The 24,275-nt window shown below is 33.0% G+C and overlaps 1 protein-coding gene across 2 annotated transcripts; it reads left to right on the top strand.

The window, feature by feature from the left end:
• The first annotated feature begins 10,751 nt into the window (after window positions 1-10,751).
• LOC110730933 (BEL1-like homeodomain protein 9) lies at window positions 10,752-20,675 on the top strand. Of its 2 annotated transcripts, none has more exons than XM_021910774.1 (5): window positions 10,752-11,385; window positions 12,034-13,127; window positions 18,308-18,702; window positions 18,791-18,859; window positions 19,530-19,794. In XM_021910774.1, the coding sequence occupies exons 2-5, from the start codon at window positions 12,081-12,083 to the stop codon at window positions 19,645-19,647; spliced, it is 1,629 nt and encodes a 542-aa protein (XP_021766466.1). In that variant the 5' UTR covers window positions 10,752-11,385; window positions 12,034-12,080; the 3' UTR covers window positions 19,648-19,794. The 2 variants fall into 2 exon arrangements, with proteins under 2 accessions (XP_021766466.1, XP_021766465.1); XM_021910773.1 differs by having other exon boundaries at window positions 10,759-11,385; window positions 18,791-18,851; window positions 19,530-20,675.
• Window positions 20,676-24,275: the final 3,600 nt, after the last annotated feature.

Here is a 24,275-nt window from a genome sequence, read left to right as displayed (position 1 = left end):
TATATATATATATATATATATATATATATATATATATATATATATATATATATATATATATATATATATATATATATATATATATGCACTATAGCTATTTTGGTCATTTAACTTGAAGTTCTCTTCAAATTTTATAGTTTTACATACCATATTTCCTTGCTACATGTCTACCTTTCATACAAAGCCAATTAAATGACTTAGGCCCTATTCTTTTGGACTGAATTAAACTTTCTATACTTTTGTTATACTTAGTATATTATAGAATTATGGTTCTTGTTGCTTAATATCTAAGCACACCTAAGATAATAGATTTTCCTCAAACTTGATTTCTTTGTTTAGTCTAACATACTTTGTCAAAATATATATATATATATATATATATATATAATTTATATCTATTATATGTTTACATATATAATACATAAAATCTTAAGGAACAATCTTGAAGTACCTAAGTTAACAACAAAAATTTATTGTGCAATCTTTGTTTCATGTTCATATGTTCAAGAACCACCTTTTATGTGTATTTCTCATCTACCCAAATTTAATACAGTATATGCATTAAAGAAATACTTTTATAATAAAATAAATCTTTATACTTGTTAATAAATGTTATTAAAACACACTCATAATTTTCCTCAAACACATACCTTTTTCACTACAACACTCTTTTAAGTTTCTTAATTTCTCACAAAATGTCAAGCTTGAAACTTTTTCTTTTTACACTTTGTTTAGCTTCTTATGTTTCCATAAACAAAGGCCATGACTACTTAACTTATGTAGTATCATGGCCTACAACATTTTGCCTAGATTTATCTCAATCCGTTCATAATCAACATTGTCCTCAACCCGTGAAAACACATAATTTCACAATTCACAGCATTTGGGACGAATATTATGCGCCTAAATGGTGGACAGTAAAACCAACAACTCCTAGTTATGTATTTGATATAAACCAACTAGCGAATTTGGAAATATAGCTTAATAATAGTTGGATCAACAATAAAAATCCAAATGATAATCAAGGTTTCTGGAAACATGAATGGGATGATTGTAATAGCCGTCTACAACCTCAAATAAACCAAAGTGAATATTTCAAGCTTAGTTTATCATGGTGGAATAAGATCGATGTGCTAAATATCCTTACCATAAATGGTTTCATCTCGAGAAAGTTGTACAATATTAATCAAATGAATGCTACACTTACTAAAGAGTTAGGTCGTGCTCCAATCATTTCATGTTCAATTCAAGGATAGAAAAATATTAGGAAATGTTTTATGAATTATAGGAGAAATACTTGTCATTCTCATAATTTGCACGCGTGCGCGCGCGCGCACACACACACACATATATATATGTAAATTACGGTGTTGGAAAGCAAGTCATAATAGGCTCTCGCTTGAGCAGGACAAAGGCTATAGAAGGTGTTCGGAGTTGGCTTAACGAACTGTGATAGAATCCGATTTGAAAGTAGCTTTTCCTTACCCAATGTTGCTCCCCGATGGAGTCGAACGAACTTTAGCCGTTCAACTTACAGGTTCTTTTAGAATCAATTTCGAACCATATTGTTGATGTTTAAAGGTTTTGATGATGAGCAACTTAAACTACAACAAACTCATTTAATAAAGGTTTTTCAAGTGTTTGTTTAGTTTAGGTGAAATTGATCTTGGAGATGAAAGAAGTAACTGAAACTAAGAAGATTTGAAGAAGTTCTTTATTCAAGAAGGTTATTCGAAACAGAAGAAGTGTTCCCTCACAGGAACTAAGTTCCCTAACAGGAACGTTCCTTTACAGGAACTTGAAGATGGCTGGCTAAGATCTTTGGAGGAACTTAGTAAGCGTGGAGCCCAAGTAAACCTACCAGTACAGGAGCGCGGCGCAACAATGATTTAGTTAAGATTTTATCTTCTAGATTCATTGTTAAATATGTTAAGTAGGATATGCATGAAGTCTATTAGAAGCGTGGCAAGTTAGCTTGGCAAATAAATTAAAATCGGAAAAGATAAAAGATAGAATTCGAAAAAGATTTTCTTTAAATGTTTATTTCTTAAAATCAGTTTGTTAAAAAGATATTATGCTTTTTAACTCAATCTTTCTATCTTATTTTTCGGAAAAGATTTTCTTCTAACGATTTACATAAAAACCGTGTATAAAGATAAGTTAAGTTTCACTTATTTATCTTTGAGAAAACCTACTTGCTATACAAGTAATACTTGTATAAGTAGTAGAGAAAAAAAGGAGTTTAGGTTTTTTTGTGAGTTTTATGCGTGAAGAATTTGCAGAGCTTTAATTGTGTAAGTTTGCCAAGCTTATCATCTTGTCATATTAGTTTCGGGTTTCATGCATATCTTGCCTATCATATACTAGGTGTCTTTACTTGTAATTGGTTTGGGTTATTTGGGTGAGAGTGTTTTTGTTATCATTGTATACAGAAAGAGCTTCTGTTGAGAAGTTGAGAAGATCTGTGCTTAGGGAGTACGAGAGAGAGTATGAGTGTGGGACTTAGACTGGGTAGAATAGAATCCTATTCTGTAGCAAGTTCGTTCGGGAACTTGTGAGTAGAGGTTTGATTATAATAGGTTGTAACTTGGTGTTTGCCCTATTATAGTGAAATTGTTTGAGTTTGAAATCCCTAAGGTAGGGTCGAGGTTTTACTTCTAGTTGGGCACTAGAAGGTTTCCTCGTAAAATCCTATGTGCATTGCAAGTTCCTATTTTATTCTGTTTTATATTTGAAAAAGTAGTCACTAGGAACTCACCTACAATTCACCCCCCTCTTGTAGTGTTCGTCTCAACTAACACATCTGCTAAAGTAAAACATCGCCCTAGACTGCTAATCAAGATTATAACCCTACTGGATCCGCAGGCGAGGACCGCTCGGCTAAGGCGCGCCAGAGGAGCTTGGCTTGGTCAGCCTTTACCTGACCAACTACCTAATACGACGATGTCGACCGTTTTCATTTCGTGGAGCAAATAGGAATTATCTTTGATTGGTCTTTGCTCAGAAACAGTTGTTTTAGATGTCTACGACGAACTCTTATAACCACCTTCTGTTCCCAATCCTCCAATCTGAGCTAGCATAAAAGATTTGATTGAGTGAACGCCATCCTTGGAAAGAAGTGTGTAAATACAAAAAGGAAGGGGGTCTTTTTCCCATGGTCTTATCTTAGAAATCCTTAAAATCAACAACTTAGAGTATTCCATTCTGTTTTTCAGCTGGATCCGGGCTTGGCTCGACCTGAAACAATGGTTCGAAGAGCTAAGTTGCAAGACTAAGGAAATGGAAACTTTGTAATATTTCAACTTTAGAATGTGATTTCCATTTTCCTTTCTAAATATTAAATAAAAAATTAGTAAAAGTAAATGAAATCAATTATAAAATAAATGAAATTGCATTAATATTAAAAGTTAAAAAAAAATGGAAAAAGTTTTAAAATTTGCAAAATTACAAAAATCCATTAATGAATGCGGGTGAGATGTGTGCCGTCGGATGTAGCGTGATTAAAGGCTCAGATTGGTTCCTAGTTCCTATTATTCACCTTAATTCTCACATGATCTCAATTCTATAACCAAGTTATAATGAGAACCAAGGCTAAAATAAGAACTAGGAACTTATCTAGGCCCTTAGATCATGTTAATCGGACGACTCACATGCTTCCCGTGTCATTAATGGCATTTTTGTAATATTTTAACTTTATAAAGTAGTTTTCAGTTCTATTCAAAAAAAAAAAAAAAAAAAAAAAGTAGTTTCCAGTTTCATTTCTCAAAAATAAATGAAAATTTAGTAAAAGGAAATGAAATCAGTCTTAAATTAAATGAAATTGCCATAAAAGTTAAAAAAAATTGGAAAAAAGTTTGAAAACAGCAAAATTACGAGAATTCCATTAATGAGAGCGGGTGCAATGTGAGTCATTAGATGGAGTGCGATCAATGGCTGAGATTAGTTTCTAGTTCTTATTATTCACCTTGGTTAACCAAGGCTAAAATAATAACTAGAAATTACTCTAGGCCCTTAGATCGTGTTAATTCGACAACTCACATGCTTCTTGTGTCATTAATGGCCTTTTGGTAATATTTTAACTTTATAAAATAGTTTCTAATTTCATTTCTCAAAAGTAAATGAAAATTTAGTAAAAGTAAATGAAATCAGTCTTAAAGTAAATGAAATTATCTTAAAATTTAAAAAAAACTGAAAAAAAAGTTTGAAAACAGCGAAATTACGAGAATGCCATTAATGAAAGCAGGTGCAATGTGAGCCATTAGATGAAGTGCGATCAATGGCTGAGCTTAGTTCCTAGTTCCTATTTTTCACCTTGCTTTTCACATGATCTCAATCTCAGCCTTTAATCACGATATATCCAACGGCTCACATCTCTCCCGCATTCATTAATGGCATTTTCGTAATTTCGCAAATTTTTAATTTTTTTTCCCAGTTTTTTAATTTTTAAGGCAATTTCAATTACTTTTATTAACTTTTCATTACTTTTTAGAAATGAAACTGGAAATCACTTTTGTAAAGTTGAAATATTACGAAAACGTCATTAATGACATGGAAAGCATGTTGACCGTCCGATTAACATGATCTGAGGGCCTAGATTAGTTCCAAATTCTTATTATAGTCTTGGTTCTCATTATAATTTGGTTCTCATTACGAAAACGTCATTAATAGCTATAGTGCAATATATATATATATATGCACTATAGCTATTTTGGTCATTTGAAGTTCTCTTCAACTTTTATAGTTTTACATAGACCTAAACTTAACAGAACTGAACTGAATTAAATTAAATTAAATTAAATTAAATCGAGATTTATAATAATTGTAATAGTGATATTATAAATTATTATTTATTAATAATATAATAAATAAATAATGTTTAACATCAATATAAATAGTCCTGTGGAATACTAACATATATTCATTCATCTCCAAATATACCTTCAATGTATCAACTTTTATGAGTTTGTACTAACTATAATTAATGCTATAAAATGTGCATGTGAAATCTTATTTCATTTATGAATAATGCAATTATACGCTCATTTAATTATAAGTTTACCATTTGATAAAACAAAAGGTATGGTTAGGTTGTTTATCAACTAGATAAACCTGTAATTTCTTTGGTAAATACAAGTTTCTCTTATTGATAAACATCACATGGATCTCAAGGGGCTAAAATTGTTTTTTCAACCACTAATATAGGGATAAAAGTGTAATACTCCATTCACTATCAGTATTTTTTTTCTCTCTCCCCGCCATAGTATTCCATTAAAGCATATGCAGGTGATCTCACCCATCCCTATAAATATTGATGTCACATAATTTAAAGGGGCAGTTAATCACTCTCTTTAGATTCTTTTCCAACAAACAACAATTTACTAACTAGATCGTCGGGAGGGATTTTTCTCAAGTGCACACCGTGACAATTAACTTTTCTCATTTTACAAGGCTCAATTCGCCCTGATGAGCAACATTCCCTCATCAAAGTTTTCAGACAAAAATAAAGAGATTGTGTGCATGTAGAATATGTGATCACTCGATATCTCATAAAGTTGACAACTTCAGGAACGCTCAAAGAAGAATGTATGCTCAAAGAAGAATGTATGAAAGGATCAAGATATTAGAGGTATATTGGAGTATATAAACTTCGAGAAAACTAATTGGGCCTATGAAATTTGGGTTTACGCTAAAACCTAACAGGATACCAAAATTGTGATGTTGAAAAGCCCGTTCTAGAATAATTTATACTTAATTGGGTCAGAACTTTAGTTGTTAAAAATTCAAAATATCAATGGTTTTATGCATTGAAACGGAGAACTGCTAGCATATGGGCGGTATTTACGTTGTTTGTACTCCGTAAATAGGATGACCATGTTTTGTAAATAAGTTGAAGTATTTGCTGGGATCATGTACAGTTGGTAGTGTAGTTGGGTAAAAAAGTATTAGGGTTAGTTTATCCTCAAGACCGAGACTTATACTTCAAACTCTGCCACATCAGATTTCCACTAACTTTTAATTACTTTTTTTTATTATTCAGACTCATACAAGACTTTCTCCAATTTCACACATTATTCCAAGACCCACTCCAGATTTACTTATCCAATTAATATTTATAACATTAATTTATTTATATATTTATTAATTATTTTAATATGGTGAGTTGGCAACTCATTATTGAACAACAAAATTATTTTTGTCCATTTGTATAGTTTCAAAATGGGTTTTAGAATCCAAAACTCATCTCAAGAGTCAAGACTATATGTAGTCTTGATAAAGATTATTGCTAGAATCTTGCTCAAGACTTATCTAAAGACTCATCTTAAGACTAGGGATAAACTTACCCTTACGATGGAAGCAAAAATGTAACGGGCTAGTTTGGAGAAAGTGGGAAAGTGAAATGGTACATTTGATATCCAAAATGACACTTTCTATGGTTATAGTGGTACTTTTAGTGTATTATTATCCATGTATACTATACTATTAGATTATAGATTGTCTTAGTAGTACTATTATATCTAGTGATACGATATTTGTTATACAATTTACATACTTATTTGTAGGTCCAGGAATATGTTTTATACTGTATCCTTAACATGGCTCCGATACCATGTTAGAGGACCAATTCAACCAAAAATTTAAGCTGATGGTTGAGGTCTAGGAATATGTTTTATACTGTATCCCTGTTAATTTACGTTTCTACCCTCCTATTTACAATCCAAGTCTATACCGCCTAGATACAGTCCATTAAAACGGGCAGGTGGCAAATATGCTCTCAAATTAAATCACGTACTCTAAAGTTAACTAACGGTGTGCTTAAAGCCTTAAATATATATATATATATATATATATATATATATATATATATATATATATATATATATATATATATATATATATATATATATATATATATATATATATAAAGTCTCTATTCACTTTCTAGTTTCAACTTGTAATTGATTTTATTCTTTTTGCACGAAAATGAAACATTTATTACTCTTAGAAAATTTAACCACGAAATTAAAATTAAAAGAGTAGAGTGCTGTTGTACAGTAAAAATATAGTAGAGTGCAGATAGAGGTAGTCAGGTAGAGTTAAGTCTGGCAAAAAGAGCAGCTTTTGGTAAAATCAGAAGATAATTGCTAAAATAGTAAGCAAAAGATACGATCCACAGTTAAATAAATTTACTTAATGCCTAGATTCGTGCCCATGTTTACAGTCAAGTAAGTACGCTGTAAGTGTGACGTTAACACTCACTTTTCCACTCTTACTCATATCCGTACCATTTCCACTCTGCTCAACTTCACTCTTTTTTATTTATTTATTTATTTTATTTTATTTTACTTCCATAATTTATTAAACTGTTTGTCCTCAGTGGACCGTCTTTCTGATTTTTATTTTTTGGTAATGGTGAAAGGGTTTTCGAGTTAACAAGGAGTACTCTTCTACGGAGTACCAAAATTAAAGTAGGTTTACGGTAGGAGTGTAATTTTATTGTACAATACTCCCTCCGTTTTTAAATACTTGTTTTTTTTTTTTCTGGCTGTTTTTTAAATACTTGCTCCATTTTCTTTTTTGAAATTTTTTTACAATATATAATTCATTTCTCGCACTTAGTGGACCCAACATAATACTCTCTATCCTCCTATTCTTCCACTACTTTTGCTTTTTATAATATTTTATTCTATCAACTACCCCACTACCTCTTTATTTTATTACTTTCTTCAATTTCTCCTAAAACTCCGCGCATGGAGAAATGGAGCAAATATTTAAAAACGGAGGGAGTACTTTCTTTTCATCTCCGGAATTTAATTAGTTATTCCCTCCGGACCTTCGTATTTTAATTTATACTTTCTCTGTCCTTTTTTTTGGCTTTACTGGACTTTTTACGGTATTCGAGACACGTGTTAAAACGTATATATCTCAAGATCTATAAGTGTAAAAATTATAAAAACTTGATATTAATAAAATATATAATTCGACAAAGTGGAATGCTAAATACCGCCGTCCAAATTTATCGCCACCATCATCATTTCGAGCAAACTGACAATTTTGCCTTTACTAAACCCAAACCCATCTTTGACCCTTATTTTTTTTTCTCTCTCCTCAAACACCAACCACTCACCTTTTTTACCACACAACCACATATTTGGGGTTTACCGGGAAGAAATTGGCGGCGAACTCAGGCAACGGCGGTGGCGCGATCTCAAGCGGTGGAGTCGGCGCGGACTTAGACATCGGCGGCGGAGACAGCTACGGCGGAAAGGAGGTAAGTAATTTCCGATTAGTTTTATTTTATGAAATAAGTGGATGGTAACCGGAGGTGAAAACCGGTTGCCAACACCGGTAACCGGCGACCAAATCCGGTTAACCGCGCCGGTAATCGGTTTTCACCTTCGGTTACCGGTGGTGGGCAACCGGTTTTCACCTTGGGTTACCGTGGTGGGCAACCGGTTTTCACCTCCGGTTACCGGCCACACCATATTATTTTTTTTTTTTAAAATTGAGCAAATTTTGAATTAGGCTCCGATTACCGTCCATGGTAACCGGTTTTGGCCTCCGGGTACCGTGGACGGTAACCGGTTTTGACCTACGGTTGACCACATTAACCGGAGCCCAAAACCGGTTACCGTGGAGCTCCGATTGATCCTTGATTCTTTTTTCATCAATCCACCTCGTTCACTATCCCTTTCTCGTCAACTTTTGTCGTCGTTGTGGACGTGCGGTGTAGAAGGTGGTGGTTGATACGGTTGTGGTTGATGGACTAATGTTACAGAATGAAAATGGGAAAAAAAAGTAAGGGCAAGATTGTCAATTTGCTTGAAATGATGGCGGTGTCGATAAATTTTGATGGCGGTATTTAACACCCCCCTTCGACAAATCGACCAAGATCCCACTTGAGTATATTATCTCTTATACATTAATGGGAATTTGCGGTCAAAGTTATTAAAAGTTGACTCAAAAATTAACTATGGGGCAAAAAAAATAGGGAAAGAGGGAGTAGTTAGTAGAGCAGAGTAAGGGCCCGTTGTCATTGGCTGAACTCAGCTGATTTGAACTGAATATTTTATAAGAGAAATAAATTAGAAGCTGAAATGAACTGAACTTATTAGAGCTGAACTGAACTGTAAATAATCGTATGAGAACAGTCGCTAAATCATAACAATTCAAAAGAACGGAACCTAAATTAGGTTTAGCTATTTGGGGTATAGTTTTATTGCACCCCGTTTTCTTTTCCAAAATTTAATTATGTATCGTTTCACTCTGTTAGGATATCAATAGTGAAGGAAAAAGGGAGGGAAGGAAAAATAAGGGAGGGAGGGAGAAGATGACTATTGAAGTATATTATTACCAAATAACACACGCAAGCATCCCACATTGATAAAAATTAAGAGAGTTAAAACACTTATAAGCTTAAGGGGCCAAACTTCCTATAGCCATATAATTTTGGCATGAAAACTCATTTAGTCTTGTGAAGTGGATTCTTTTTTTTGGTTGTGGGTGCAGCTCAAACTTATACCTCCTCTGTTTCTTTTTACTTCAACTTTTTTTTTATCACACTTATCAATGTATTACGATCAATAACTTTATTTCTCCATAAGTAAAAATTATAAAAGTTATATATTATGATATTATTTATTGAGACAAATTCAAAACGATCACATATGAGTATGTTTTTCCTTACATATTATTCACAAAAGACAGTCAAAGGAGAGGGTGATGAATAGTGTAAAAGTCAAAGCAAATCAAGTAAAAAATAACGGAGGAAGTATTTAACCACGACCTTTCATTTTCCTTCCAAGTTTGGAAATGGCTGAGTAATTATAGTTATTCTCCAAAGGGTAGAATATGGGTGGGATGGCTTCATCAAGATGGGGATTTGATTTATTAAAAGGGACTAGTGACAAGTGAGTATTTAAAAAAGTGAAAAAGGGTTAACAAAAAAAAAGTCAAATCGGGTACCCTTTTAGAGTGAAAAAAGTGAGACTTGTTGGACTAAGAGTCTGTTTACTTCAGCTTAATTTCAATTTAATTTAATTGAGGTCCAAGGAGTTCAGTTCAATTTAGATCTTAATTTCCTTCTCTCATAAAATATTCATTTCAACTCAGTTAAGTTCAGTTCAGCTACAATAAGTTCAGTTTAGTTCAGTAAATGTGAATAGACCTTAGTTCTTTTATAAATAAAAATTTAAGTTTTAAAAAATAAAAGTGTGTCAACTAAAATGAGATGACTCTATAAGAAAATATGTCAATCGAATGGCAATGAAAAGAGTATTTCCTTGAACATTTTTTTTTCTTGTTTATGAAAACAAATGTCATTATACATTTATGCCCATATGAGCGCGATAATTATTTTGAAATAGATGAGGGTGTAATGCAATTTGAACATTTAAGTTATTACTCAAACTTTTGCAAGTATTCATGAGTAGAGGGAATAAACACACACTCCTTGCATACGAGACGAACTATGAGATGAAGGGAGTACATTTCATGTGAAGAGTAATTTAGTTAAATTTGATATATTATGGTGTTAGGCCTACGTGTCTTGTGGCTAAATGAGTTATGTCTAAAGTGAGCAAAAATTAATTGTATTGTGCCAATGTATCACAAACAAAGCCCAAGCGTGGATTGACAATTTGTTGTGCCAGGCATGGTTCCCCTTTTGTAATTTTGTTAAATTGGTACAAATAAACACTGCCTATTGTGTTCATGTCAAGTTTGTGTCAACATTTAAAAATTATGCTCATATACAACTGATTATCCACCAATTTGTATCGTATTGAACTTGTGACAGACTTGTATTGATTCAAGATATTTTTTATACATTGCTTTAAGAACAAAGTTTGCGCTTGCCTGATTCTACTCATTCCGTCTTTAAATTTTAATTTAAATAAATAAGATGCTCAAGTTTAAATTCAAATTTTCAAAGAGCATTAAATAATGGATCCACCCACACAACATCATAGCGGGAGAAAGTACATACATAAATTGGAAAAAAAAAGTTGTAATATAACAATTTGGTAAATAAAAGAAGAACAAAAAAAAAAAGGGTGAAAATAAAAGAAAAAAAATGAAAGGGTGTCGGCCTCAACTTTAAAACGCAAAGTTAGCGTAAGAACATTTCCGTGCTGTCTCTCACTTTCACTCTTTCTCTCTTCTCTGCCTAACTCACACTTCTCTCTCTCTTTTATTTCTTTCCTGTTTTAGGAAACGTGTGGTTGACATTTCCATTTTCGATTTTCTCGAACAAACTCAAATAAAATAAAATTAATTTACTATTTTTCTTTTCTTTTTCCATTGTCACTACTGTTACAAGCTTAACTCAGATTATATACAGTTATATAATTTCTTTTACTGTTGCTCTTTTTTTCTTCATTATCCATGGTACGTTATCCTTTCCCCTTCTCTTCCTTTTCGGCTTTGGTGAGATCGTCTCATACTAAATTATTATTATCATCGAGTTTTATTTCTTTTGTAATAATAAGTTATTGTGAGAGTGTCTTGCTTTTAGGATTATCATTATTATCATCAGGTTTTCTTTCTTCTAGCTACTGTTATTATCTTGATTTGTTGAGCTTTATTACGTTCGTTAGAACTTAGAACTAGATCTACTTTTTTTTTTTTTTTTTTTTTTTTTTTTTTTTTTTTCTAACTATAAAAAAAAAAATAGAGCATGAAAAAAATTTAGGGTTTTTGGTATGATGATGATGGGTTAATTAGTATTCTTTCAGAAATATTGACTATTTTTTTGTTTACACTATTACCTTTGTTGAAGCCTTTTAGTTTTTTTTTTTCTTCAATTATTTTTTTTAAAAAAAATGGGTATGATTTTATTTTTGTGGTTTTAGGAGTATTAGCTTGCCGACAGCAAAGCTGTACTATGTGGATGATATAGCTCTTTGATGTTATGATATTTTCTTTGTTATGGTTTTTTCTCTCTCTATTACATTTCCACTATTTTTTTTTTCTTTTTTTAAAAAATATTCTTAAATTTTTTTCTTATCAATATTGTCACATTTTTTTTTTGTGAAGGTTTGAAATTAAACATTTGAGAAGATCAGTTACTATAATTCACTGATATGGAAATGAGCAACAATTTCATGCCGGAGTTACACGTGGCTCAACAACGGCGGCGAGATAAGCTTAGAGTTCAACATCTTGACGAACTTCAACATATGAATAGTTTTGATCACCTTCATAATAGCAATAGTAACACTACTACTTCTTCTATGATGATGCTTTTACCGTCACCGGAGATGTTGAGTTTTACTTCGGCCTCGAACTCGTTTCCTAACATCCACCCAACTCGATTCGTAACCCCTTCGAGCTCCGATTCGTGCGACCCTCAGCAGTTGCCGCCGCCGAGGTGTGATGATAATTGGGTACAGAGGCATGTTTCGCCTGCTGTACCGCAGTTTATGGTTCAAACTCAAAATCATCCTCATGAAATTCATTCTTATCAACAGGGTAATTGTAATGTTCATCAAAGTTGGGGGGATAATAATAATAATAATAATAATAATGGTGGGAGTAATGAACTCCCTTTACTTCCTTCGAATTTCGTTAATCAGTCTAATGATGTTGGATCTCATCCTCACGGCCAAGGGCTGTCTTTATCGTTGTCGTCGAATCAATTATGTGAGTATCGTCATCTAGGAGGTGATCCCCCGGAGTTAAAGCCGTTCGAGTCCGGTAGCATATTGTCTGTTGTTAAGCAGTCTATGAGCAGTGGTACTGCCACGTTAGAATGTGGTACTGCTAATAATAATACCAATAATCAGGTTCAAGATGTGGCCGGAAGCTCGATTCAGGTGCACCGAAATGTCGGTCCACTCGGGCCATTTACCGGGTATGCAGCTATATTAAAGAGCTCTAAGTTCTTGAAGCCGGCTCAACTGATGTTGGATGAGTTCTTTAGTGCTGCTAGTTTATCGAGAGGGGGTGAAGAAGTGGAGAATGATCAGAGTTTAACGATTTCGAGGAGTCGTAATGTGGGTGATTGTTCTACTGTCGTGGCCTCGAAAATGGATGGATCGAATGAATTGAGTTGTAAGAGTTCCTCTTGTGAGTCTTACAGGCCGGATTGCCATGAAAGGAAAGCTAAACTTCTTCACATGCAAGAAAAGGTTTGTTTCCTTTTTCCTTGCCTTTATAATTTTGTTTATCTTCTAAATGTTTTATTGTTCTTGTTTTTTTTAAGTATAATTATATTCAAGAATATATGATTATCTCCGTGCATGTAAAATGTGTGTATGTGTTATTTAATAAATCGTACACAATTTAATTTCAATTGTTGGACTTGTTACTCTTGTGAATTATCAAGTTTACCAATGTTTTTCCAACTTGTTTCGTCACAAAGAAATAGTGTACATTTTACCGAGTATTTTGGTTAAACTTTGTCAACTTTGACTATTAATGTTGGTCGTAACATAAGGTACACAATACAAATTATATGAAAGTTATTACAAGTGTTACCATTAATAAATTTTGTCGTAATATAAGGTACACAATACAAATTATATGAAAGTTATTACAAGTGTTACCATTAATAAATTTTGTCGTAACATAAGGTACACAAATACACAATACAAATTATGTGAAAGTTATTACAAGTGTTATCATTAATAAATTTTGAAAATTTTCCTTTTTAATTAACTTACAACATGTTTTGTTAAGTCTGTGAAATATTATTGGCCTCAAATATATATGTATTTATTATTATCCGGACTATAGTTATGAAATGAGACTAAAGTTTTTGGTATTTGATGGGATGATTTTATTTGGTTATGAAATATTGATGGTTTAAATTTTGGTTACTTGGTCAGTACAAATCAATCTTTGTTTATCATCTTGAAGGGCTGTAAGCCTACAGTACCAACAATATTTACAATAGTTAAAATGAACCAATGAGAGTTGGATAAATCTATTAAATACTAGTTGTGATAAACTGATAATTCAACTACCTGTTTCTTCCCTACTGATTTTGTCTTTGTTTCAAACTGATGTCTATCCCGGCTCCCACTTGTAAAATTAATAGCGATGGTTGGCTATCGATCTCTTTTTTTTTTTTTTTTTTGTTTTTTTTTTGTCATGTTTAATTAGAAAACAATTTTTTCGTGTACACTGCATGGAAGATGTATTCCTTCAGCGAGTTTTATTATGATTTGCCCCCAACTTATAACATGTTTTATGTCTATCTATACATAATTTTGATTATTGAAAACAACTTTTATGCTTCAAAATATGTATGCTATGCTTTCATTTGCTTGAGGTTGGAGTATAATAATTGCATATTATCCAAAACTGGAATGTTTCCAGCTTCATAAGCTATTTAATAAATTCATTGTTAAAGAAGCTAAAATTTGTTTGTTGATGATTTTAACTTGTTCTAATAAAATAATTATGTTAAAAAATGAAAAATCTCCTTGTCCACATAATCTTTGTTCGGTCTCCGCTCCAAATTGTCCATGCAGGATAATAGTCTTTTTCTTATGATATTTGTGTTTACATGATTTGAACATTTCATTCTAATTAAGATCCCTCGCACCCATTTGTGCTTTTAGACATGCTAGCTAGGGTGTAATAGTTTTGTAAATCCATTGCATTATTGTTTAATTTTGTTTGATCAAATGTAAAATTAAAGCATGACCGCGACATAATTAATTTTGTTTCTGCTTATGTTTGGAATCTAAAAGGTGACATATATCATGTCTGTTGTTGAATAAAGTATTGAAAGGGAAAATGATATATACAATGAAAGTATGCAAATTATATGCTAGAACTTTTTATATTTTTGGAGGTTTGCTTCCAAATTTTCTCGTCAATTCCTGTTGTACTACTTTTGCCTTTTGTGGTTTGGTCATGAGTATACAGTAATGCTTTCCTTCGAATGTTTCGTAAGTGGAATTATCTTGTCATATTAAGGATAAAGAATCAGCCACATACTTATAAATGACATTTTATGTTTTTCTAGTATCTAACCTACAGATGTGGTTAAGTATAGGAATATTGTGGTGTTGTTTTCTTATTAAATCGCTTCTATCAAATTGGCACAATTATTAAATTGCATCAGATATGGTTATCATGGAATGTTATCTTTCTTAGTTTGGTAGTGGATTGAAAAGTTTTATTCGGTTTATGCAATGGTTTAAAGGGTTAATCTGCCCAAACTGCATTTAGGTATGATTTACAATTTGCAACTGGTTCCTAGCAAATATTATAATATGATAGAATCGGGTTCCTAAATAGATTATGATTATAACTTACAAGTTACACTTCTTATAATAATTCAAACAATTCTTTTTTGTTTTGGCTGAAAAAAGTTGAAACTTGTTATATTTGCTTATCGAAGCTAAATCATGAATGCTTTAGTTGCTTGTCTTAGGCCTCCATTTGGTACTTTTGTCTTAAAATTATATCATTTGAGTACGTAATCAACATTTGAAGGGTATAGTCCATTAAGAATATTTGAAAGGAGAATTTCTACCCCTTTAATAATTGTTGGAATATATTCAGCACTACTAAAAAACTTGTTAACACTATCTTGTAACAGTTTTCTACTGTTGCTGAATTTTCAATACAAAATTTTATTTCATTTTTATGCTTTTTTGTTTGATGAAATAGGGGAGAGGGAGAACATTGTGCTCAAACTTGTGATTGCCTAACATGTACAGTAATTTTGTGTTCAAAGTAAATATTATTACGAATTTGTGATGATTTGAGAATATATTATTAGATGAGGCTGAAACAAAACCTAACAAAATGGTTAATGACCTCGAGGTCCTCAATTTGTGCATCAAGCAGCCTTGCTTGCTTAGGATATGTGTTTTTAACATTTTTCCATTTGTTTTGCAATTTTAATTTTATAAAGTGGATTCAAAACTAATCTATGTGATCAGCCTCTTCTGTTTTGGCCGAGTGCTTCAAAAACCAAGCTATGTGACTAGGTACAATAAGTACTAGAACTTATTGTAACTACTATGACAACTTTCAATTTTCCCATTGTTACTTAGACTCGGATGAAGTGTCAATTTAGACACGGGTGTTCAAGCATCGGACTCGCCCATTTTCTTGAAAAAAGTTGTGTTTTTAGTTAAAAATGAAGTGTCCAAGTGTCGGTGCCCGACACGAGTCGTGTCGACACGGACACGTGAGGTAAATGAAAGAGTCCGAGTAACATAGATTTTCCCTTCAACCCGTCAGGCTTTTTGTGGAATTTCTTGAAACTCCAGGGTGAACTTCTTCTAAAATTACGTGGTTTGTTAAGGTTTACTTGATATTGAAATATGACTAACACTGCAAAAATTTGGGGCTTTTATTGCGTTCTTTTAGGTTTTGTTGGCAGTGAAGGTTGAAAGGACAACAAACATAAGAGGGCAAAGTTGTGGGATGTAGTTGAGTTTTATTATTTGGGTTATTGAGTTAATTCGTGAATTATTTGCTCATGAGTTCCCAAATGGATTTTCTTAATGCATGCAATATAGTGAAGAAACTTAAAGGGTTTAGGCTTGATGTATTTTACAGTTGTTGTCGGTCATTTTGTAGCTTTAACCACTTTCTTCTTATTCTTATCCTTGCACATTATATTCCATGAAGATGGCGGATTATGAAGGTATTTGTATGTTGGCATCCTGTAAGGAAAAAAGTATCATGGGCAGTTTTGGTGTTGGATATTGAAAATATGATGTTCAATTCATTGTTAATTAGCCAACAAGCCAACCTATTATCTTAAGAAATCAAACTTTGAAAACACCCTTAACCAAGCAATATGAAGCTTGTGATACTAGGTTTATGCGAAGTGTTAAACAAAGTAAACAATAATTCCACCTACATGGTAGCAAGGATGATTTCTGCTATACCATTAGCTTCTGATGATGATCTATTATGCTCCGTTATGGCTTGCTTAACCAATAACATTTTTAAGAGTTACTTGTTTTGGATCAATGTTCTAATTTGTTTATGTCTAGAAGTAAAGCAATTTTTTGTGTAATATGCAAGGTTTTTACAAATAGTCAAATATAACAGTATTCGAGCTGCTACGTCAATTAAGCATAAGCAATAAATTAAATGCGTGCATTGGGAGGGCTTTGTTTCCTGGCTCTGAGGGCATTCCAACCCTACGTCATTTGGTTGTTTACGTACTCATCTAGACTGTTCTTTGTAAATTGGTTGTTGGTTAGTAAAATGTTTTGTCAATTATTTGATGGCAACGTATTATTTTGTTGAACCTTTTGTTTAGTTATCTTGTAGTTGTTACTTTTACAAAAAGTATTTGACTGGACATTTCATATTCAAACTATTATTTTTGACTTTGTGTGCCTCTTCTAAAGATTCTATAACTTGATTACTTGACCAACTGTATGGTCTTTAAGTCGGAATCTGAGTATTGATTGGCATATCTATATGTATGATTGAGTGTTTTAGTAATTTTATTAGCTCATAATTACTCAATGTTTTGTTGAATTTGCAAGTTTTAGGGATTTGAACGAGGTTGGACTTTCTTTCGTGCTGTGTTATTGGTTTAACAATATATGACAATCAATTCTAATACAAAAGTCTCCTTTTAAACTTGTTTATTACATATGTAACACATCCAAATTTGTAGCTGTTGCTTACTTCCGTATTTTAGCAGTAGTTTTGCTTAAAGGCCCCATCATTTTAGTGAAAAGTGTTTATTTAAATTTGTTTCTTTTGCATGCTTTGAACTTTAATTTAAAGAGTTCTGGAGAAATTTAATAATCATCGACTTAATAATTGTTGTGGGGTTTGCTGGACCATTGAAAAGTTACTGAACGGTCTCAGGACCATCAATCTCTACGTAGTTCGAATTTCTGTTGGATTTAGATATCTTTCTAATTTACATAATCTGGTTGAGATGCAGAGTTTAATGGTATAAATCACACTAGAAGTTTTTAGCTTACCTATGTAGCATGGGCAAAATTAAATCATCAACAACTTTGCTTAAGTTTTTAGACCCTTTGGTGTCAATCTTATTAGTCATGCTTAATTTTTTTTTGGTGATAAGATGTACAAAGTTGTTTGTGGCATGATAACAACTAATTGTCTCAAACATGTGAAGTTTAAGTTAGAGCTATCATTGTCTTATCTTCCAATAATCTACCGATAAGACTTGAACAAAAATGTAAATGTCTATTATGAATGTTCTTTTGGCTAATGCTAAAGTTTTTATTGTCTTTTGGGATTGTAAACATCCATCATGAATGTTCTTTTGGCTAATGCTAAAGTGTTTATTGTCTTTTGGGATTTTACTTATTTGGTTAACATTTTGTTCATGCAATGTTTAAAGGTTTGCAAACGACACAAGCAATATCATCAACAAATGCAGATGGTGATTTCAGCATTTGATTCGGTACCAGGGCTCAGCAATGCGACACCCTACATTTCACGTTCAATTAAGACTATCTCGAGGCATTTCAGGTGTCTGAAGAATGCAATTGCAGACCAACTCAAGCACATTAAGAGAGCTTTGGGCGAGGACCTAACTTCTCCTACCAGCTTTCTCAGGGGTGACAGTAGTAGCAGTTTAAGATATGATCAGAATTTTGCTAAGGTCAGATCTGGTGCCATTGGTGGAACGGGTCAAGTGGGTCACCAAAGCCATGTATGGAGACCACAGAGAGGCCTTCCGGAGCGTGCAGTTTCTATTCTTAGAGCATGGCTCTTTGACCATTTTCTTCACCCGTGAGTTTATGCCCCATCTTCTGTCATCTTTATAAGTTTCATTTGTAAAGTATTTGAGCTCAAGGGGCCTCAACATGCACGTTTGCAGGTATCCAACGGACAATGACAAACAAATGCTAGCTACCCAAACTGGCTTGACTCGAAACCAGGTGAGGAGGTATCCTACAGTTAGTGTTTATTAGTTGAACTGTGTGTTAGCAATATACTTCTATATTACTCACATTTAATATATATATATATATATTATTGGTCCAAAATGATGTGAATGTAGAGTCTTAATAACTTAGGTAAACTTATGACTCCCTCATTCAAAAACATAGTTTTTTGGCTACCCCCCTATTTTTGTCTCTTTACGACTTATTTATGTACTAATAATTCTCTTATTCCCATGGAAACTTGACCATCCCATAAAATGAAGCCCCTATGGCCTGGTTTCTTATAAGGTGTAGGTATTTCAGCACAAGGATAAGATAACGTAATTTTACACAACAAATTCATCTAGACATATCCTTAATTTATAGTGCCTTACATGAAGAACCACTTTAAGGTGAGATGTGGAAGTAATTTGCACTAGTGAAGATGCATCTCTTCTCTAAAAATCTCTAATATTTTCTATTCTCAAATCAGTAATTGTTTAGAATTACACTGCAAAGGTGATGTATAGGAAAAGACTCATAGATTTATTGGAGAAGTAATACAATCTATATATATATATATATAGTGGTTGAGAAACTCAATTTTTCTAATCAAAGTATACAGAAAGCTTGTGATTTCCTTCTTGTGTGGCTTGCATTAGTTCATGTTTAATAATGCAAAAATGTGTGCAGGTATCCAATTGGTTCATTAATGCTCGAGTACGGCTGTGGAAGCCTATGGTGGAAGAAATACACATGCTTGAAACCAAAGGCTCGTCACGTTCTGAGCCCAATTCAAACAACAGCGTAATGTCAATCATTGAGAAAAATAGACAGGCAACAGCAGCTAATCAATCAGGCTGCAAACCGTCGCCTTTAAATCCAGTATGTGATAAGCAGCTGGAATGCTTAGGACCATCAAGCTCCCTTGAAAGATCAACAGGTGAGCCAATAAACACAGAACAGCTTTTTCAAAATCAAAAGTGCTCGAGGCTTGAAAGTCACCAAGTTCCTACAAACATTGATAGTTCATTCATCGGGTTTTTGCCTTACCAAAGGCGGGGGCTTGAACTAGGAGGAATAGGTGCAGTATCACTTACTCTAGGTCTGCGGCATGGTTCAGAAACTACTCAGCAGCAACTTCAGCATCAGTTTATACCACAAGGGATGCCTTTCGGAGGTCACGTTATTCATGACTTTTCTGGCTAAGCCATCTCGGAAGCTAACAACTTCGAGGGAGGGGGTGGTCTGGCCTGTGTAGGCTATGTTTGTGCATAAAAGTAGGATCAGAAAGATAAATCAAGTTCCGAAAATGGTAGTTGTCCACCCACCAAGTTTCAGTAAAGCAATGGGTAGTACGACGACTCGAAGGTAGTTGCACACTTGAGGTAGTCACTTTCCAAGCTTAAAAATTAGCTTGTGGAGAAATCCTTAGGTTTTCAGGATGAAAATAGATGCTCCTGCTTAGTCAAATTCTGTTGTAAAAACTGCAAAGGTATAAAAGTGGAATGTTAATTGCACACAAAAATTTCTCTAGTTATTAAGGTAAAAGTAAAGGAGGTTGTTACTCAAATTTTGTTGTTGTCAGCAGATGAGTAATTGTATCCTTGGAAATGAAATGTCTTTTCTGGATTCAGCAAATTTTGTTGTAGTCAGCAGATTGAAAATTGTAATTCAGTCTATTTTCTGGAACGTGAGAAGGTTGCTTGATGGTTGGTTAGACTTTCATTTCTCACTCTCTATGGTGCTGTAATGAATTTCTTAGTTGCAACCTTTCTATATTTGGGCCTTGCATATTTTCAATAGGAAAAAAAAAAAAATAGAATGTACTTGTATAAAAAGTTGTTATCTTTGAAACTATATGCTGGGACTTGGGAGTAGTATGATAGGTATTTACATGACTGTATATTTTGTCACTTATGAATCACAAAAAAGGGGTCGTTTGGTTAACATAGGAAGTGAAAATTTAAAATTCCCAAGAACTTCTAATATATGGAGATTAAATTTCATAATCAAATTCAAGGGAATGTCTAAAAGTTACTCGTATTTGAGTAGTAATGAGGGACAACTTACCTAGGGGAGACTAGGTAAGTAAATTTTTACATTTTGTGAGAATTGAAAATTTTTACGAAGTTTTACTTCCCTTATTTTTGCTATTATGTGTCAACCAAACAACTTTTCAATTTATCAAATTCCATAAATTTTCAATTCCTCCATTTTATGTTGTCTACCAAACAAGGCTAAAATTGTGAAATATGTGTAACCACGGAATAGAATGGAATCTATTAACTATTACCAAAACAAAACATTGATGATGTCATTAATTTTTTAAAGTGCTTACGTGTCAAACTCTCATAAAAATATTTTCCCTCCAAATTTTACCTATGATGTCACCATTTTTTTTTTTTTTTTTTTTTTTTTTTTTTTTTTTTGTCTTTTCTAGCTAGAAACTAGGACCAATTAGGTGTGAAATTTGAATTTGACATCAATATTATTGTATATACTCCACACTACTTTTGGATATTCATAATACAACAATATTAAATAGACATAGATATTGATAGCTGATTATACACTTTTTTTTTTTTGAACAAATTAATACACATTTTTTAAATTTTTTTTAATAGTAAATACACATTTATTTAACTTCCACTCTAAACGTATAAGCTTAACGAATTATATATTTATACAACATTAATATATTTAATCTAACCATCATTTTAGTATATTTTTAATAACATAGTAAATATTACATTATGATGCAACATTTTATAACTAATTTTTGTAAGTACATGTTTTTTTTATATATATATTTATATAACAATTTTTTTTTTAAAAAATAACGAGCCAAATCATATTAGAAAGTTATAAATAACAAAAGATAAATATTTATAGAAAAATTACTAATCAACCACCATGCAAAGCACGAGTACTAATCTAGTGATGCAACTAAGAAAACAGTAGAATTATTACAAATCTATCTATCTATAAATATTACTAAAGTAATGACCGCTAATGTCATCACTGTTTACGTGTCACTCTCTTATTTAATATTCTTTTTGAGCTACCCTATTTAACATTGCTTTGAAAATTAAATTCAAATTGAATTTTAAATATTAGGTATCTACATACATTATGCTATTTAGTTATTTACGAGTAGTTGTTAACAATAATTAATAATATAATTTAATTGATTTTTCCTAATTTAATATGAAAATAATGGATATTTGGAAATTGTATTTTCATTTCTTATTATAAAACCATGCATCGCATGGGACTAACCTAGTCATGAAATCAATTAGGCCCCGTTCACCTCACCTTATTTTTGCTGAATTGAAATTATATTTACTGAACTGAAATTATTTTTTTGCTGAACTTAAATTATTTTTATTGAACTAAAATTAGTTTTACTGAATTGAAATTATTTTTGCTGAACATACATTTTTACTGATTATCAATTATATTTTCTTCTTTCAAATCACTGAATTTTACTAAACTAAAATTATTTTTACTAAACTAATTTTTTTTTTACATAACATCATTAAGGCATGAATATTGATGGGATTAAACAAGTATATGTGATTGCTAAACACAAAACATATTGATTTGGCCCTTCATCTGTAGGAATCAAAAGTTATACTCATGTTGCATATTGGTTGATCTGTTTTGAAATTTGAGATAGGGTTAGGATCCGGTGAGAATGAAGCATGCTTATTGTGAGCAAGTGAGAAGTAGAGATACATCAAAAATTCAAAAGTGTATAATAGATACATCAAAAATTCAATAGTGTATTATAGATACACTATAGATACATCAAAAATACATTATAGTTTAGAGATACGACATAAGAAATACATTATAGCTATATTATAGATACAATAGTGTATATATATGTTCCAGGTGTGGATCCAAGGGTTCTTCTGGGTGAGCTGGGTCCCGTCAACAACCAACACATGGCAGCACATGTAAACTGCCCTCGGGGGTGGTTCGAGGAACCCCCCTCCGAAGCTTAAGTTAGAGAGTGTTTAGAGAGAAAAAGTGTACTCAGAGAGATATAGAAAGTGTAATAACTTGAGTGTCTCACCTCTTTTCCGCTGTACCTTACCCTCTATTTATAGGCGTACTATTTACTTTATGGAGGGTCCAGCCTGGTCAGTCCTGCGGGCTGACTCCATCGGGTTGGAGAGCCCTTCTTAGCTACTTTCTCGGTAGTGAGTGCGCACCCTGAGGGCTGGGCGATAGTTCAGCGGGAGCTATCCTATACAACTAGCCCCTCAAGAGGTGGTATGAGGTCACTCATGCCGACTCTTTATATGCAGGTACAGTCTTCTTAACTGAGCCCAGTTGAAAGGAATAGCTCAGCAGGAGCTATCTGCTACAACTAGCCCCTCAAGAGATGGAGTGAGGTTTATTCATGCCAGCTATTCTGAGCGTATAGCCTAACCGGCCGTGGCTCAACGGGTCATCCAGCCAAATTAACCTGCACACTCCTAGCCCCTCAAGTCTCTAGGGTGTTGATGCGACCTGGAGACTTGGGAGGTCAGGTGCTGATCTTGGTGGCTATGTTATCGTACCATTTGTATTTTGAAGATGGCTCTTTTTCTAAGAAATGACGAGCTCGCGAAGAGGAATTTCGATCACTCCCGCTGAAGTTTGTGTGTTTTTTTTTTTTTTTTTTTTTTTTTTTTTTTTTTTTTTTTTTTTTGCGGGAACAGTATTTGCATGAGTGGGACATGTGTTGATGATCCAGGCCGTCATTTTGAATTTACTGAAGTGACATGGCTGTTTGGCTTTGCTTCGTTTCTACCTGCCCTTTACTTCGTATTAAATTCACTGTCCCCCGCTTTTAACTCATTTCTTTTACTTCCCTTATTTTTTCATCTTCCCCTCTTTATTACTTTTTTTTTTCCTTCAAAATCTTCGCTCTTTATTTCTCATCTTCAGGTGCTCGTGTTCTTCCATTGTTGTGGTAAGTTTCCGCTTTCTTCGTCTTCGTTTTTGCTTCAACTTTCTGCCATACTCGCCTTTCTCTTTTATTTCTTCGCTCTTAATTTTTTACTAATTTGTTTCTTCTTCTGTCTCTCTCTCTCTTTTTTTTTAACTGCAGTTTCGAACTTTGCTTCTTTTAGGCTTTTGCGTCCGCCATTATTGTTGTACTGTAGACACCTAAATGTGTCTCCCCAAAACCAAACCCAGTGATGAGTACCTTTCGCGCCGAATCATAATCGAATAAAGTGAAAGTGCGGAAAGTTTAGTGTTGCGGATAGTTTTAATTTCTTTTCTCTTCTTTCTGTTTTTGAAAACTTATTTTAAGAAAACAGCCAATCCAGTTTGGTTGGTCCATGATATGGGTCCAATAGTAGTGTAGTTGGATGGGGCTTGACAAGAGCTTTTCAACGATGTATTATAAGCCCAATTCCGATGAATACTGAGGAAGTT

Source organism: Chenopodium quinoa, unplaced genomic scaffold (genome assembly GCF_001683475.1).
Source record: "Chenopodium quinoa cultivar QQ74 unplaced genomic scaffold, ASM168347v1, whole genome shotgun sequence".
In the NCBI taxonomy this organism is placed as follows: Eukaryota; Viridiplantae; Streptophyta; class Magnoliopsida; order Caryophyllales; family Amaranthaceae; genus Chenopodium; species Chenopodium quinoa.
Note: the sequence above shows the minus strand (reverse complement) of the source record. Positions and strands in the feature narration are given on the sequence as shown.